Source organism: Capra hircus, chromosome 19 (assembly GCF_001704415.2).
Source record: "Capra hircus breed San Clemente chromosome 19, ASM170441v1, whole genome shotgun sequence".
NCBI classification, from domain to species: domain Eukaryota; kingdom Metazoa; phylum Chordata; class Mammalia; order Artiodactyla; family Bovidae; genus Capra; species Capra hircus.
The window spans coordinates 1,030,359-1,049,507 of record NC_030826.1 but is presented as its reverse complement, the minus strand read 5'-3'; the positions used below and the strand labels follow the sequence as shown (position 1 = coordinate 1,049,507).

At 38.6% G+C, this 19,149-nt stretch overlaps 1 protein-coding gene across 1 annotated transcript in view; it reads left to right on the top strand.

The window, feature by feature from the left end:
• The window catches only part of CA10 (carbonic anhydrase 10), an 834,592-nt gene that overhangs the window by 96,072 nt on the left and 719,371 nt on the right, over positions 1-19,149 (top strand). Inside the window, exon 2 of the mRNA XM_013971774.2 lies at positions 7,758-7,832. Coding sequence (XP_013827228.2) covers positions 7,758-7,832 — 75 coding nt within the window. The remainder of the gene's footprint in view (positions 1-7,757; positions 7,833-19,149) is intronic.

Here is a 19,149-nt window from a genome sequence, read left to right as displayed (position 1 = left end):
GTTGTTGTTGTTGTTGTTTGAGAAATTGAAATATGAAATTATTTGTTCAAAGTAACACAAAATTTGGTAGTAAATTTAAATTCAATTACAAGTTGCTTTGTATCTTCCATTATTTCTCACTGCTTCTCAGTTCAGTTCAGTTCAGTTCAGTCGCTCAGTCGTGTCCAACTCTTTGCAACCCCATGAAACGCAGCACACCAGGCCTCCCTGTCCATCACCAACTCCCGGAGTTCACTCAGACTCACGTCCATTGAGTCAGTGATGCCATCCAGCCATCTCATCTTCTGTCGTCTCCTTCTCCTCCTGCCCCCAATCCCTCGCAGCATCAGACTCTTTTCCAATAAGTCAACTCTTCGCATGAGGTGGCCAAAGTATTGGAGTTTCAGCTTCAGCATCATAAAGTACTGGAGTTTCAGCTTCAGCATCATTCCTTCCAAAGAAATCCCAGGGCTGATCTCCTTTAGAATGGACTGGTTGGATCTCCACTGCTTCTCAAAAGATACCAAAAGTCTGCTTATTTCCTTTCTTTTCATTTGACTAAGCCTTGCTAAATTCAAGCTTAAGATAGGTATGAGGAGATTTTAGTTTCATTCAAAGATATTGGTTGTGATTGGAAATTATGTGTGATATGAGGTTAATCCCATAATTAACTAATTCATTTATTTAAAAAAATGTCAATAGTTTATCAACTGTGGTTTAAAAATTGATTTAGTATGTCAATACTCTTTTAGTATTCTGAATACAGCACATACATTCTCCTTATCCCTTTGACTTGTGGGAGGCCAGGTGAATCTGGGCATGGATTTGAAACTTTTGCATCTGAAGTTTTATCTACCTGTTTTAAAACATGAATAAATTTTACTACCAAGTTGATCTACAATATTTATGGATGATACATCTATACCTGATTTCAAGATGATAAATAATAGTAATAAAGTAAAATACAAAGTGTGTATTCAGTTTGATGAAACATTCATTTCATGAATTTATGACAGAAGAGAATCATTCATTAGATAGTTAAAATACTTCTTGCCTTTTTTTCAGAAGTCAAAATTATGTTTAAATGGATTAGTATTGTTTTATCATTGTCTGAAATTTCCTCAGTATTCCCTTAAAATATAATCACTGTCATTACTATGGCAATGCAACCTACTAAACTTTTTTTTTTTTTTTTTTATAAAGTAACTTAACAAGTGCACTTATGTGTTGTTTTTTGACCCTGATTTTGGTATACTGTCTCAAAGAAAGGTTCTTAAAGAGGGAGATCAGTGGACACTCTGGAACTGAAAAAAGATAATTGCAGTATTCAAACAAAAAAATGGTCAATAGACAGGAAATCACTGGGAAATTATGGCATGGTTACTAAAATAAATATTATATGCACACTAAAAATAAGAATAGAGAAAATAACTCATGATGCAATGTTTGATGAAAGAAGCAGAAAACAAAATTATAGCTACACTTAAAAAGATTAGAGCTGATCTTTCTATCCCTTTTCATTGGAATTCTACTATTGTTACTATTTTAGTTACATGGTTCTTAAAATCTAGAAATTGTTTAACATTAAACTTATTTTAAAGTAAGGAAATGCAACCCACTCCTTTATTCTTGCCCAGGAAATCTCATGGACAGAATATCCTGGCAGGCTGCACTCCATGGGGTCACAAAATTGTTGGACACACTTTATTGACTAAACAACAATAAATGTGGCGAGGAGTCTGAGGAGTGGGTATTCATAACAAACTTGTAAATAGCATTTCTGAATGGTGATTTACATCTTTCTCTCTTCCTAGATTTATTAAACAAATGTTCACTAAAACTGTGTCCAATGCACCCATTATATGAGTTGCATTATAGTAGACAAGGCACAACATTTACACTTGATATAGTTTTAATTTGCCAAAGGAGACAGGGATATAGGGAAATCACAGATTAGAAAAATATGAAGAAATTGTTGCAGCCATGAGAAGACTAAGAAGACATGAACCCTAGATGCTATCCTTGAACAGAAGGACAATAGGCTAAAAGTATAGGAAATCTGAATAAAGTGTGCATGCATGCCAAGTCACTTCAGTCGTGTCCAACTCTTTGCAACCCTATGAAACATAACCCACCAGGCTCCACTATCCATGGGATTCCACTGTCCATACTGAAGTGGATTGCCATGATTTCCTCCAGGGAATCTTTCCTGATCCAGGAATCGAACCCATATCTTTTACATTTCATGCATTGGCAGGTGGGTTCTTTACTACTAGCACCACCTGGAAAACCCAAATAAAGTGTGGACTTAAGCTAATAATAATTTTTCAACACTAGTTTATTAATTTTGATAAATATATTAATGAAGTATGTTAGTAATAAAGGAGATAGGAATACAGTATATAGTATATGGGAACTCTGTACTACCTTTGTAATGTTTCTATAAATCTAAAAGTTCAAAAACAAGGAGAGAGAGAGGCAAAGAGAGAGATGTAAAATTGTTAAAAGAATGGCATGAGGCCTCTATTTTCTCTATTTTTTTATTTTTTTTTTACCAACTTAAGTGGCCTTTCTCTCTCAATTTCATTTTGTATGAAATTTTGGTTTAACTTCTAAATACTGAACATCTTAGAACTCTATTCTGTGTTCCTCTGGTCTCTCTTACATATTTCTACTTTTTTTCTTGGTGACGTCTTCTAAACCTATGGTTTTAAATATCATTTATATGTCAAAGAATCATAAATGTATGTCTTGTCTTGATCTCAGAACACCTTTTATATCCAACTGCCTGCTTAACATCTCCCCATAATTGCTCACTAGCCTTCTCAAACAGAGCTCTTTACTCCATGTTTCAAAGCTACTCTTCCCTTAGTATCCCTTGTAATCTCAATAACTTTCAACATCTAATCACTTAGGTCAAAAACGGTAGAAGCTATCCTTGATCTATGGTGTTTAACTTCCTTCACTCAACTCATCAGCAAGTCCTGTCACTCTTCCTCTAAAATATACAGAGAAATAAAATATGTATGTATTTTATATAATGTATGTATATTAGTGTGTGTGTGTGTGTGTGTGTGTAGTCCATTCACTTCTATTTTCACTAATATTATGCTAGTTGATGAGAGTAGGAAGTGGCAACCCACTCCAGTATTCTTGTCTGGAAAATTCAATGGACAGATTAGCCTGGTGGGCTACAGTTGCAAAGAGTCGGGCACAATTGAGCAGGCATGTGCACACACAAACACACACATACACACATGCTAGTTGAAACCACCATCTTCTTGCTCCTGGACTACCACCTAAATCATTAGGACTCATCTGGACCCTTTCTCCCCATATGTCGACTATGGTTCAAACACAATGACCACTTTTATGTTTCTGGGGAAAGCTACACCTACTTGCTTTCTCAGGATCTTTTAATCCCCCTGAAATGCTATAGAAAATGATTTTCTGGAAGCCAGGTCTTTTTTTTGTTGTTGTTATTTAAATCTTAGATTAAGTATCAAAATATCAAAAGCCATCATTATTATACTATCTAATGTGTCTTTTTGCACGCTAAGTCACTTCAGAATACTGGATTGGGTTGCCATTTCTTCATCTGGTGGATCTTCCCAACCCAGGGATTGAACCTGCATCTCCTGAGTCTCCTGCATTGGCAGGGGGATTCTTTACCACTAGTGCCACCTGGGAAGCCCATTCTCTATTGCCTCACCTTCTTTAGTTGTACCAAAAAGTACTTTCCCCTTCTAGTATTTTTATTATAGTTAAATTCAATTTGTTTGCTTTTATCTGTCTCCTTCCAGTAGAATATAAGTTCTTGGAAAATAGACACTTTGTATTATTGATGCTTATAATTCTGCCTGATAGACATAGGTGCTCACCAAATATTTACTGAATTAATGAAAGTGACAAATAAGAAGCTGAAGATGAATGGTTATTTGAAGACCTACAAGGCCTTCTAGAACTAACACCCAGAAAAGATATTCTTTTTTTTAATACAGGACTGGAATGAAAAAGTAGGAAGTCAAGAACTACCTGGAGTAACAGGCAAATATGACCTTGAATTACAGAATGAAGCAGGGCAAAGTGTAATAGAGTTTTGCCAAGAGAACGCACTGGTCATAGCAAACATCCTCTTCCAACAACACTAGAGAAGACTCTACACATGTACATCACCAGATGGTCAATATCAAAATCAGATTGATTATAGTCTTTGCAGCCTAAGATGGAGAAATTCTATGAAGTCAGCAAAAAAAAAAAAAAAAAAAAAAAAAGACCAGGAGCTGACTGTAGCTCAGATCATGAACTCCTTATTACCAAATTCAGACTTAAATTGAAGAAAGAAGGGCAAACCACTAGACCATTCGGGTATGAACTAAATCAAATCCCTAAAAATTATACAATGGAAGTGAGAAATATACTCAAGGGATTAGTTCTGATAGACTGCTTGACATTGTACAGGAGGCAGGGATCAAGACCATTACCAAGAAAAACAAATGCAAAAAGGTAAAATGGTTGTCTGTGGAGGCCTCATAAATAGCTGTGAAAAGAAGAGAAGTGAAAGGCAAATGAGAAAAGTAAAGATATACCCATCTGAATGCAGAATTCCAAAGAATAGCAAGGAGAGATAAGAAAGCTTTCGTCAGTGATCAATGCAAAGAAACAGAAAAACAATAGAATGGGAAAGACTAGAGATCTCTTCAAGAACATTAGAGATACCAAGGGAATATTTCATACAAAGATAGGCAAAATAAAGAACAGAAATGGTATGGACCCAACAGAAGCAGAAGATATTAAGAAGAGGTGTCAAGAATAAATAGAACTATACAAAAAAGATTTTCATGACCCCAATAATCATGATGGTGTAATCATTCACCTAGAGCCAGATATCCTAGAATCCAAAGTCAAGTTGGCCTTAGGAAGCATCACTATGCACAAAACTAGTGTAGGTGATGGAATTCCAGTTGAGATATTTCAAACCCTAAAGGATGATGCTGAGAAAGTGCTACACTCAATATGCCAGCAAATTTGGAATACTCAACAGTGGCCACAGGACTGGAAAACGTCAGTTTTCATTCTAATCCCAAAGAAAGACAATACCAAAGAATGCTCAAACTACTGCACAATACATTCATTTCACATGCTAGCAAAGTAAGGCTCAAAATTCTCCAAGCCAGGCTTCAACAGTATGTGAACCATGAACTTCGAGATGTTCAAGCTGGATTTAGAAAACAGAAGAACCAGAGATCAAAATCCAACATATGTTGATTCATCAAAAAAGAGAGTTCCAGAAAAAATATCTACTTCTGCTTTATTAACTATGCTAAAGCCTTTGACTGTGTGGATCACAATAAACTGTGGAAAATTCTGAAAGAGATGAAAATACCAGAACACCTGACCTGCCTCCTGAGAAAAGTGTATTCAGGTCAGTTAGATCTGGACATGGAACAATAGACTGGTTCCAAATCGGGAAAGAAGTACCTCAAGGCTGTATATTGTCACCCTACTTATTTAACTTATATGCAGAGTACATAGTGAGAAATACTGTGCTGAATGAAGCAAAAGCTGGAATCAAGATTGCCAGAAGAAATATCAATAACCTCAGATGTGCAGATGAAACCACCCTTATGGCAGAAAACAGAGAGTAACTAAAGAGCCTCTTGATGAAAGTGAAAGAGGAGAGTGAAAAAGCTGGCTTAAAACTCAACATTCAGGAAACTTAAGATCATGGCATCTGGTCCCATCACTTCATGATAAATAGATGGAGAAACAGTGGAAACAATGAAAGACTTAATTTTTATTTTTTTAGCTTTAAAATCACTGGAGATGTTTACTGCAGTCATGAAATTAAAAGACACTTGCTCCTTGGAAGAAAAGTTATGACCAATCCAGACAACATATTAAAATGTAGAGACAGTACTTTGCCAAGAAATGTCCACCACTTTTTCAAAAAAAAAAAAAAATTCATTTCTTAATGCAAAGTTTGACTTCAGCCCTGCTTGGGCCAAAGTATAAGGTGATTCTAAATTATATCTTATCTTCTGTGGTTGGAACTGCCACAAGAAAGATAATAAAATTGAAATCGCTTTTCCTTACTATCAAAAGAAAAACCTTGGCTATGTGTATTTCCTTATCTGGTAGTGATAACAGCTTTGTCAACACTTTTTTTGATTAATTACCTTGATTTTTCCCAGGGGCTTGTTGAACATCAAGTAACGATCCCAATCCATAACTAAAAAGAAGTGAAGAACACAGCAGAAGCTAAAACTGCTTTCTGTTCACGTTTGCTCTGACAAATTCTTAATCAGCTCTTCACCCACTGAAAATCAGATGGAAGCAACCACAAGATGATTATTGAGGATCTTCTTGTGAAAAGTGCTCAGTCATGTCTGACTCTTTGTGACCCCATGGACTATACAGTCCATTGAATTCTCCTGGCCAGAATACTGGAGTGGGTAGCCTTTCCCTTCTCCAGGGGATCTTCCCAACCCAGGGATTGAACCCAGATCTCCTGCATTGAGGGCAGAGACCTCTTTACCAGCTGAGCCACCAGGGAAGCATTAAAATGGAAATGCAGTTCTTCTCGGAGAAGGCAATGGCACCCCACTCCAGTACTCTTGCCTGGAAAATCCCATGGACGGAGGAGCCTGGTGGGCTGCAGTCCATGGGGTCGCTAAGAGTCGGACACGACTGAGCGGCTTCACTTTGACTTTTCACTTTCATGCGTTGGAGAAGGAAATGGCAACCCACTCCAGTGTTCTTGCCGGGAGAATCCCAGGGAGAGGGGAGCCTGGTGGGCTGCCGTCTCTGGGGTCGCACAGAGTCGGACACGACTGAAGCGACTCAGCAGCAGCAGCAGCAGCAGTACTTCTCTTGTTTCCCTAGCTCACATAAACCCCTATGGTACTACAGGAGCATTTTAAATGAGTTGCTTTTAAAATGTACTGCCTTGTCTCTCCAAATTGCCCATTTAAATGGGAATTTTGAACATATGATGTGAAAGCCTTTGTTTTATTCAATTCTAATCTGTACCTATCATGTTTTGTAATTGATGTCATCCAATGGGCCCTGCTCAGGCTGACTGACTTTTGCAGGGTGAATTTGGATCATTCTCAATGGATGTCAAAGAAAGCTAACAGAAACTCCGCAGTTCCATCATAAGAGACTTGATTCAGATGATCTGACTGTCTTGCTCCCTGCTAAAATCTTATATAATGCCACATCTTAATGGATGAGTTGCTGAAGAAACAATGAATGGAAATGGACAGGGAGCAAAGTGTTTTGCAATTCTCTTGATGTAACAGAGTCTTTCAGTGTTGTTTTTGTCAGTTGAAACATTTTTAATTATCCAGGGGCTTCCTTTTGCTTCTTTTTAAATGACATTTCTTGAATTGATTCTTCAGTCAGACTGATAGGTCTTCCTTATATAGATGTGTGTGTATACGTATGTGTAGGGGGCAGGTTAAAAAAAAAAAAAAGAGGTGAGTTAGAGATAAGTGATGGGAAATTCAAATAAGCTTAAATACATCCTTACTATTTCTCTTCAGCAGAAATATCCTGACTTTTTTTTTTTTAAATAAAACTTTATGACAGTATCTTTACAGGTTAATAATTTGAAAGTAAGGAGGTGAAATGTTGCTGCTACATTCTATAGTTTGACTTTTGGATAGAAAAGTATTATTTTATGTACAGTCACTCTTCTTTATTGGACAATCAGGATACAATACTTCTCTGCTATCATCTTAGTCTCTTTTCTCCTTTTTTTTTTTTTCCTTTAGCTCAACAGAATTCACCAAAAATCCACGAAGGCTGGTGGGCATACAAGGAGGTGGTCCAGGGAAGCTTTGTCCCAGGTAAATGCACATTTTTTCTTCTTACTTTATTTTTAGAAAAGTAATATGAATGAAATCTATTATTGCCAGAATCTTGCATTTGCTATATGGCATGGAATCTATTGTATAAGTCACCATAGTCTAATTTAGGTGCTAGATCAGTACTGCCTTAAGAGAAAGTTTATTAAATGAGTGCCAATTTAACCAAGACTATGTTTTTTCATCTGAGCTTATATCTTAAGGTTCTTCTTCTATCTTCATATGGCTCTGTCAATGAGAGGGCAATGCAGGAGTCAAGGTTGAGGTTCTCCTGGTGGCTTAGACGGTAAAGCTTCTGTCTACAGTGCGGGAGACCTGGGCTCGATCCCTGGGTCGGGAAGATCCCCAGGAGAAGGAAATGGCAATCCACTCCAGTACCATTGCTTGGAAAATCCCATGGACAGAGGAGCCTAGTAGGCTACAGTCCATGAGGTTGCAAAGAGTCGGACATGAATGAGCAACTTCACACATGCTGAAATTTGGTTGAGAAACAGTTTTTTTTTTTTTTTTTTAATGTTAAGGAAACAGGAAGTCTGGCAAGGCTGATTATAGCAGTGAGGCTTACTGTGATGCATGCTATCTCTGATGTTACTTTAGTAATATTCATGGTCAGGACTTAGTTGGGGCAAATATCAGATAAAAAATAATAGGCAACATGGATGTTGTCAGCATGAGGGGAGAGAATTCAAGACAAGTTAGAGCCAGAAGCATGCTATAAGTTAAGTTTTGAAACTAGGTGGAGGGTCCTTGTATTCCCTTACTACTCTTATCTTCAAAATCCTCAGTCTTCTTGCTTCAAGACTTTCATAGGCAAAGAAGCAAGGAGAAGAGCAAGAATGTTAAAAAGAAGGATGGAAGGGAAGGCAGGTGAGATATTTCAAAGTATTTTTAACTGCTTATATGTGAGAGGACAAGAAATAAAACTCTCAAATGGAGTCAATATGGGGTTCCAACCCAGGCACGGAAAATAGAGGACCCTAAGTGTCAGTTAAGGTCTTTGCAGTTGGTGGCAGGGGGGAAGAGTGGTGCCCCCAGGCTACCTGGTTCATTGTTGGATGCTATGTCTTCTTTCCCTGTCCTTCTGTTCCAGGAAAGGGGACTCCTTCCAGGGCCTGAAACTGGGCTCTTGTCTAATACTCAGAAAAGAATTGTCCAAGGGGACATGTGCTGACAAAGCAAGAGATTTTATTGGGAAAGGGCACTTGGGTGGAGAGCAGTAGGATAAGGGAACCCAGGAGAACTGCTCTGTCACATGACTTGCAGTCTCGAGTTTCATGGTGATGGTATTGGTTTCTAGGTTGTCTTTAGCCAGTCATTCTGACTCAGAGTCCTTCCTGGTGGTGCACGCCTTGTTCAGCCAATGTGGATGCCAGAGAGAAGGATTCTGGGAGGTAGTCAGACAGGTGATGTTTCCTTTTGACCTTTCCCTAACTCTTCTGGTTGGTGGAGGCTTATTAGTTCCCTGTTCCTTACCAGGACCTCCCGTCCTAAAACAACTCATGCAAATGGTTACTATGGTGCCTGGCTAGGGTGGGTGGTTTCAATCAGCATGCTTCCCCTAACACTTCTGTAGACTTCATTATATCAGCTGTGCAGAGCTAAGAGAGTCATTAAACTCCTCTAAACCTCACTTTTCTCATTGGTCTTGTGGGACATAAATTTCAATAAGAGGAAACCAGGCATGGTGAGGATGAGTGAATGGCCCAGGGAAAAGGCAGCCAGTTAGTTTCATAAATTAGTATTAACTTGATAAATTTAGAAGGTTATATTTATTTCTTGGTACAGTGGGCATTGAAATAAGGCTTGAATAATTCACCTGAAAATGATCATGTTTCTAATAATAGTTTTACAGTAACTTGATTGACGCAACTGTGTTCATATGACAGGACAGAGATATATGACATTTTATACTTATGATTGGGGGCATCCCTTTGCAATGGCTAGAAGGCTTGCATATATATATATATATATATATATATATACTTTTTTTTTGAGGAATCTGCTTCTGATATTCAGGATATCTGGGAAATTGCATTTATAATGATATTATTTATGCTTTGTGATTATTAAATTAGAGCAACAAAGGGCACTCTGCCAGGCTATAGGAAGTCTTGCTAAACTAGTAATATCCTCCCTACTGATGGACATGCTCATGGATAATCCAGGGTAGGGTCTGGAAAATTTTAATTTTCTGACCCATATTTTTAAAATTACTTTATTTATTTACTTTTATTTTTTAATATATATGTTGTATTGAAGTATAGTTGATTTACAATGTTTTATGTGCACAGCAAGGTGATTCATTTATACATAATATACATATATTAATACTGAAATTATTTTTCATTATAGGTTATTGCAAGATATTGGCTACATTTCCCTATGCTATACAGTAAACCCTTGTTGTTTGTTGTATATCTATTTTAATTAGAAATCTAGCATTGTATTCATAGTAAGTCAAACAAGTGGAGTCAAAATGTCATAAATGTTTTAGGCAAAAATTCATGTGTTTTCTAAAGTATACATACACATGAATTTCATATTCATGTCTATATAAATAGAATACATACATAATATATATATATATATATATATACACAAAAGCTTTTCTACTATGCTTGATGAAGTTTTGAGAAGGAACATCAAAAAATAAAAAGAAGAGATGGAGAAATGGAAAACATAAACTAAATTAAATGGGAGTACTGAATATTAAATAGAAAAAGTGAAACAAACTAGATAAAAGTAAAAGATCATCATATATTTCAGTTGTTTTTAAACATGGCTGCTCATTAGAAACATATCTGGAGCTCAGGAGAAAAAAAAAAATACCTGGGCATTTTTATTTTTAAAAAATGTTCAAGATAATTCTGATATGCATCTGGATTTTAAAAAGTGATTACAGGTTTTACTATCTTAGTTTTGGTGATATAGATTTATTTTATTTTTCTGTTGACCAATCATGATACAATGGTAATAAGTGAGTAATAGCTACATAGTCACAATATAAGAGATGTTTATGAGGTTTCACAATCAATAGCAGGACAAATAGATAATTACAATTGCAAATAATAATGGAAACATGATTAACCTAACTATAAGGTAATTACTTACAATTTGGGGAGTCAAGCTGAATGATATGGTAAGTGGAAATGCATACATGCACATATTTTCATCTGCCCAGACAGTCTATATCTTTTGGTTGGTACATTTAAGCCATTTAGAGTTAAGGCAGTTTTCCATATGTATGATCCTATTACCATTTTCTTTCTTTCTTTCTTTTTTCAAAATTTATTTTGTGTAGATATTTTCCTTCTCTTGTGTTTCCTGCCTAGAGAAGTTCTTTTAGCATTTCTTGTAAAGTTGGTTTGTTGGTGCTGAATTCTCTTAACTTTTGCTTGTCTAGAAAGCTTTTGATTTCTCCATCAAATCTGAATAAGAGTCTTGCTGGGTAGAGTATTCTTACTTGTAGTTTCTTCACTTTCATCACTTTAAATATTTCCTGCCATTCCCTTCTGGCTTGTAGACTTTCTGCTGAGAAAACAGGGGGTGCATCTCTCCCTTCTCTGAGTTACCACCCGAAGCTCCCTCTTGACAAGGATGCTGTTGACTGTGGAGCATGGGGGGTGTTTCAGCTGATAGCCTGCTGGGTTTCCCTTGTATAATTTTTGTTCTTTTTCCCTCTGTGCTTTTAGTATTTTATATTTGTCTCTAATTTTCATCAGTTTGACTGCCGTGGTCTTGGTTTATTCTTTTTTTTTTTTTTTTTGACTTATCCAGCCTGGGACTCTTATGCTTCCTGGACTTGATTAGCTACTTCCTTTTCCATATTAGAAAAGAGTTCAGCTGTTATCTCTTCAAATATTTTCTCAGGTCCTATCTCTCTCTTCTCCTCTTGGGACCCCTAAAATGCAAATGTTGGTGTGTTTAATGTTGTTTCAGAGGTCTTTTATGATGTCTTTATTTCTTTTCATTCTTTTTTTCTATATTCTGTTCTGCGGTAGTGATTTCCAGCATTCTGTCCTCTATGTCACTTATTCATCCTTCTGCCTCGGGTATTCTACTATGGATTCCTTCTAATATCTTATTCATCTCTGTTTATTTGTTCTTTAGTTTTTCTAGGTCTTTGGTAAACATTTCTTGCATCTTTTCCATTGTTTTTCTGAGATCCTGGATTATCTTCACTATCATTATTCTGAAATCTGTTGTTTTTTTTTTTTTTTTTTTTTTTGAAGTTTGCCTATCTCCACTTCATTTAGTTTTTTTTTTTTTTTGCCTGGAGTTTTATCTTGTCTCTTCAACTGGGACATAACTTTCTGCTTTTTTATGATAACTGACTTCCTGTAATATGCTTTTTATTTTAACCACTGTGGGACTGTGGCTCTTCTTGCTTTGTCTGTGTCCCCTCTGATGGAGGAGGCTAAGAGCCTTGTGTAAGCTTCCTGATGGGAGGGACTGGCAGTGGGAAAAAATGGATCTTGCTCTGATGGGCAAGGCCATGCTCAGTAAAGGTTTAATCCAACTATCCATTGATAGGTGGGGTTGTTCTCCCTCCCTGCTAGTTGTTTGGCTTGAGATCGTTTAGCCCTGATGTCTAATGGCTTTATGGAAATGTTAGTTGCAACTCCCAAGAGGGCTTACACCAAGGGGGAGCTTCCCAGACTGCTGCTGCCAGTGCCCCTGTCCCTGTGGTGAGGCCCTGACTACTCACATCCCAACAGGAGACCCTCCAATACCAGCAGGTAGTTTTGGTTCATTCTCCTGGGGAGTCATTGCTTCTTTCCTCTGATTCTTGGTGCATGCAAGATTTTATTTGTGTCTTCCAAGAGTGGAGTCTCTGTTTACCCTAGTCCTGTGGAAATCCTATAATCAAATCCCCCTGGTCTTCAAGGTCAGATTCCCTGGGGATTACCAGACCCTTTGTCAGATCCCCAGGCTGGGAAGCCTAATGTGGGGTTCACAACTTTCAAAACAGTGGGATAACTTCTTTGGTATTATTGTTCTCCAGTTTGTGGTTCACCTACCTGGCAGGTATGGGGTTTGATTGTATCATGATTGTGCTTCTCCTACCATCTTGCTGCAGCTTCTTATTTGTCTTCAGATATGATGTATCTCTTTTGGTGGGTTTCAGCATCACCATGTTGATGGTTGCTCAAAAGCTAGTTGCAATTTTGGTGTTCTCTCAGGAGAAGATGAATGCACATCCTTCTACTCCACCATCTTGAACCACACTCCTTTGCCCCATATTTAATAAATAAATAAAATTACTTATTTGGCTGCATTGGGTCTTAGTTGCAACACTCAAGGTCTTCACTGTGTCATGTGGGACCTTTCACTGTGGCACATGGACTTTATCAGTGGCACTCAGGCTCATTAATTGTGGCATGGGCACAGGGGCTATGTAGTTCTGGCAAATGGGCTGCAGAGTGCATGGGCTCGATAATTGCAACACACAGGCTTAGTTGTTCTGTGGCATGTGGGATCTCAGCTCTGTGACCAGGGATCAAAATTGTTTCCCCTGCATTGCAAGGCAGATTCTTAACCATTGTATACCAAGGTAGTCCCCCTGCCCCAGTCTTTGTTTTTCCCCCCTCTGTTTACACATTCTTTCTTTACATGTACTCAAGTCCCTGTTTTGAGTTGATGCTTTTTAGACGACCACAGGAGAAGTTTTATCTTTTCTTCAGCATTGATTTAAAAGACTCTAAGATTCCCTCATTCCCAGTTTTAAAATGAGTTAATATATATAAAACCTGCTACATGGGAAGCAGTAAGATATGGAGTTATGAGCATGGACTCTGGAGTTGGATAGACCTGGAGTTTAATCTGGGTTCTATGGCTTCTTTTTGGAAGAACTGTCAGCAAGTTGCCTGACAACTCTCAGTCCCCTGGGTTCTTCATCTGTTATAATAGAAATAAGGGCCAAATCATTCTCACAATGTTTTGTGAGGATTAAATTATATAATGTAGGTAAAGTGTCTGGTGCATGCAGTGAGTCAGTACCAGTCAGTTACTGTTGGCATTATTATCATTGGGACTTTTCTGGTGGCAGACAGTAAAGCGTCTGCCTACAATGCAGGAGACCTGGGTTCTATCCCTGGGTCGGGAAGATCCTCTGAAGAAGGAAATGGCAACTCACTCCAGTATTCTTGCCTGGAAAATCTCATGGATGGAGCCTGGTAGGCTACAGCCCATGGGGTCGCAAAGAGTCAGTCACGACTGAGCGAGTTCACTTCACTTATTATCATTACTTTACCTAACAACATAATTGGATATTTAATAATTCTCTGTTTGAGAAAGAGAACCATATGCTGAAAAATATAATCATGCAAGTGAGGGTCTCTCATGATGTTAGAACATGTAAAGTACTTAGTAAATATTCCTGGAATTTGTAAGCTCAACGTGTCTTTGATGACTGTGGTCATCGAAGAGGTAACTTCATCATCCTCTAGATTTAAGAGTCCCAAAGCACTTTGGCTTCTTGGTAAAGACTGATATCCGATGACCTCATTTTCTAAACTTTTCAGTTCAGTTCAGATGCTCAGTCGTGTCTGACTCTTTGAGACCTCATGGACTGCAGCATGCCAGATTTCCCTGTCTATCACCAGCTCCTGGAGCTTGCTCATACCCATGTCCATTGAGTCAAAAATGCCTTCAACCATCTTATCCTCTGTTGTCCCCTTCTTCTCCTGCCTTCAGTCTTTCCCAGTATCAGGTCTTTTGCATCAGGTGGCCAAACTATTGGAGTTTCAGCTTCAGCATCAGTCCTTCCAGTGAATATTCAGGACTGGCTTCCTTTAGGATTAATTCATTTAATCTCCTTGTAGCCCAAAGGACTCTCAAGAGTCTTCTCCAACACGACAGTAAAAAAGCTCCAATTCTTCAGCGCTCAGCTTTTTTATAGTCCAATTCTCACATATATACATGACTACTGGAAAAACCATAGCTTTGATTAGATGGACCTTTGTTGACAAAGCAATGTCTCTGCTTTTTAATATGCTGTCTAGGTTGGGCATAGCTTTTCTTCCAAGGAGCAAGCATCTTTTAATTTCATGGCTGCCTTCACCATCTGCAGTGATTTTGGAGCAAAAGAATATAGAGTCTGTCCCTGTTTCCATTGTTTCCCATCTTTTTACCATGAAGTAATTGCACTGGATGCTATGATGGTTGTTTGCATCATTATATATATATATATATCTTCTGTTTAAAATATTTTAAACTTTTGGGAACTTCAAATCTCTTTAAAAATATAAGAGTCATGAGAATTTATGAATTAAGTAATTGGACCTGAGGCTCTAACATTTGACAGACTCCAGTCTACCCACTTTATCGGAATTGGTGCTTTGGTCCATGGTCCCTTTTTCTCTTATTATCATTACTAAATATAAGTTTAAGAGTGTCCTTTACTTTGCTGCTGGGACTTTTTTTTTTTTTTTCTTTCTTCTTAGGTTATCAATGTGTATAAGAAAATAGACACTCATATGACTGGATTATTTGAAAACATTTTATTGTCCCATTAATTTTTACAAATGTTCAGAAATAATTATCAGTTGACATAATAGCATAAATCTGTGACTGTAATGAAGCTTGTGGTATATAAAAATACATGGTTTCTGTGGCAATGGCCAAAATACGGTTGATTTAGCATTGGAATATCCCATTTTGCCCAGTTCAACAGTATTTAAGAAGTAACCAGCTGATACTGAGCACATGTGTGGGACTGTTGTTTAAAATGTAACTGTACATGGCTCTTATACAGGGGTAAACCCACACCCTAAAGAAGAAGATAAGCCATAAAACTATTACTTAGTATAAGGGTTCTAACAGGACTTACAGGACATGTAAAGGAGGTCATAAAGAGTTGGGATTCAGTGTGCCTGGTGTTCAACAGACTTTGTTGTTTACTTGCTTAAATCTATGCTTCATCTGGCATCACTCATTTTGCCTTACAGATAAAGCCCCTTTTTATTGGAGTGTTCACCTCCACATGGTCGTGAACTCAGGGAAGGAGACCTTCCCAGTCCCGAAAAGGTTTTCCTTGGCTGATATCTACACCAGTCATGGTGCTTTAAACCTCTTTATTGACAGTAATTGATTTAGATGTCATGAAGGCCAATTTTATGTGTCAAATTGGTTGGTCTACAGTACCCAGATATTTGATCAAACGCTATTCTTGATGTTTCTGTGAATATATTTTAAAAATGAGATTAATATTTTCATTGATAGACCCTGAGTAAAGCATGCTACTTTCCATAATGTTAGTGGGCTTCATCCATCAGTTGTAGACTTTAAGAGAAAAAGGCTGAGGGAAATTGTGCTTGAAGAAGTTTTTGGCCTTCAGCTAGTTGCAACATCAGCTGCCCAAAACTGATGGCCTATCAATTTAGGATGGCCTAAAATTTTGGATATGTCATTATGCATAATCATGTGAACCAATTCCTTGAAATATCTCTCTCTGTGGACACATGCACACACACACACACTCTCTGCTACTGCTAATTCACGTCAGTCGTGTCTGACTCTGTGCGACCCCATAGACGGCGGCCCACCAGGCTCCCATCCTTGGGGCTCTCTAGGCAAGCATACTGGAGTGGGTTGCCATTTCCTTCTCCAGTGCATGAAAGTGAAAAGTGAAAGTGAAGTTGCTCACTCCTGTCCAACCCTTTGTGAACCCATGGACTGCAGCTTACCAGTCTCCTCCGTTCATGGGATTTCCTAGGCAAGAGTACTGGAGTGGGTTGCCATTGCCTTCTCTGACACACATACACACATGCAAACATGAGCATTCTGATTTTTCTGTTTCTCTGCTTCTGCTGCTGCTGCTGCTCCTAAGTCGCTTCAGTCGTGTCCAACTCTGTGTGACCCCATAAACAACAGCCCACCAGGCTCCCTCATCCCTGGGATTCTCCAGGCAAGAACACTGGAGTAGGTTGCCATTTCCTTCTCCTGTGTTTCTCTGGGACACCCTAAGACACTAACACAGATATGAACATATGATAAATATTTCTGTTCATTGCTTGAGAGGGGAAGTATGCTGAACAACTTGGGAGCAAAAACTACACTAAAGATGCCAGAGCATAAAGTTGCTAATAATCCAGATCTTTTATGGCCCTCTTGAGCATTGAATTAACCACTGGATTGCCTCAGCATTTTTTTTTTTTGTAAGATAACAGGCATCTTATCATAGGAGCCACTTTGAATTAGTTTTTCATTTACTTGCAGCCCAAAGCATTCTTTTAGATTCACATATTCAGTAATGGGGAAAGAAAGGAAGTAAGTTGGAACTGGCTGTTGACAATCTTCAGGATTATCCAAAGTGAATAAAGAGGAGAATGTGAGGATTATCAGAGTAAACAGCATTGGCAAAGAGGAGTAAAATTTTACTATGAGTTTGGGGAGGGGTTCAGTTCAGTTCAGTCACTCAGTCATGTCTGACTCTTTGTGACCCCATGAATCACAGCACACTAGGCCTCCCTGTCCATCACCAACTCCAGGAGTTCACTCAGACTTACGTCCATTGAGTCAGTGATGCCATCCAGCCATCTCATCCTCTGTCATCCCCTTCTCCTTCTACCCTCAATCCCTCCCAGCATCAGTCTTTTCCAATGAGTCAACTCTTCGCATGAGGTGGCCAAAGTACTGGAGTTTCAGCTTTAGCATCATTCCTGCCAAAGAAATCTCAGGGCTGATATCCTCCAGAATGAACTGATTGGATCTCCTTGCAGTCCAAGGGACGCTCAAGAGTCTTCTCCAACACCACAGTTCAAAAGCATCAATTCTTCAGTGCTCAGCCTTCTTCACAGTCCAACTCTCACATCCATACATGACCACAGGAAAAACCATAGCTTGACTAGATGGACCTTAGTTAGTCAGCAAAGTAATGTCTCTGCTTTTGAATATGGAATGGTGGGTACCTCTAAGTCTCTAAAAGGCAGGGTATGCAATGGAGTATGATGAGTGAGGGGGTTAGTAGTGTTATAAGGGACCATACCATGAAACTTTTTGTTCCATGTTCAAGAGCTTAGACACAGCTTTTTTTTTTTTTTAAACTAATTTGTTTTTTACTGAAGGATAATTGCTTTACAGAATTTTGCTGTTTTCTGTCAAACCTCAACATGAATCAGCCATAGGTATACAAATATCCCCTCCCTTGTGAAACTCCCTCCCATCTCCCTCCCCATCTGACACCCCTAGGTTGATACAGAGTCCGTATTTGAGTTTCCTGAGCCATACAGCAAATTCCCATTGGCTATCTATTACGTCTCTTCAGAGCTTTAAAAAGGTCTTATAATTCTCCTATTAAAAGAACAAAACGTTTTGTTTAATAGAAGAATTATGACATTTTTAAGCTCTGAAGAGACATGCTCAAATATGTATTTTAAAACCAACTCTGTGTCAAGTGGCCATGGGCATGACAGAATTATAACTATCTGCTGCTGCTGCTGCTGCCAAGTCACTTCAGTCGTGTCTGACTCTGTGTGACCCCATAGATGGCAGCCCACCAGGCTCCCCCATCCCTGGGATTCTCCAGGCAAGAACACTGGAGTGGGTTGCCATTTCTTTCTCCAATGCATGAAAGTGAAAAGTGAAAGGGAAGTCGCTCAGTCGTGTCTGACTCTCAGTGACCCCATGGACTGCAGCCTACCAGGCTCCTCCATTCATGGGATTTTCCAGGCGAGAGTACTAGAGTGGGTTGCCATTAGTGCAGCTATTAATGAAAAAGACTAAAGGACTAGCATAAAATATATATAATTAAAGATATAAAGAAGGAATGACAAGACAGATGGGAGTGGGGAGCAGGCAGAGACTCAGTATATTTGAGACCCATATCCACAGGTGGGCAAATAATTACAGTTGCAGAAGTGTTCCTCAAGGAGCAAGGAATCCAATCCCACTTTGTACTCCCCAGCCTGGGGGTTCTGCACCATGAAGATGAGCCCCTAGAATATTTTACTTTGACAACCAACAGGGCTTACTTTTGGGAGCATTAGTGGACTGGGAAATAGAGTCCACTCTTGAAGGACCCACACAAAATCTCATATACTCCAGGACCCAGGGAAGAAACAGTAATTTGAAAGAATCTGAGTCAAATGCACCTGCTGACCCTGGAGAGTCTCCCAGAGAGGCAAGAGAAACTGGAGCTCACCCTGGGAACATGGAGACTGGCAGTAGTCATTTTTGGAAGCTCATTCTACCACAATTACACTGATTCTGGCAAGTGTTATTTTGGAATCCTCTCTGTAGCCTGTTAGTATTATGACTGTGCCTGCCCATCAGTAGGGTGGCTGCCCTAAAGACTCTG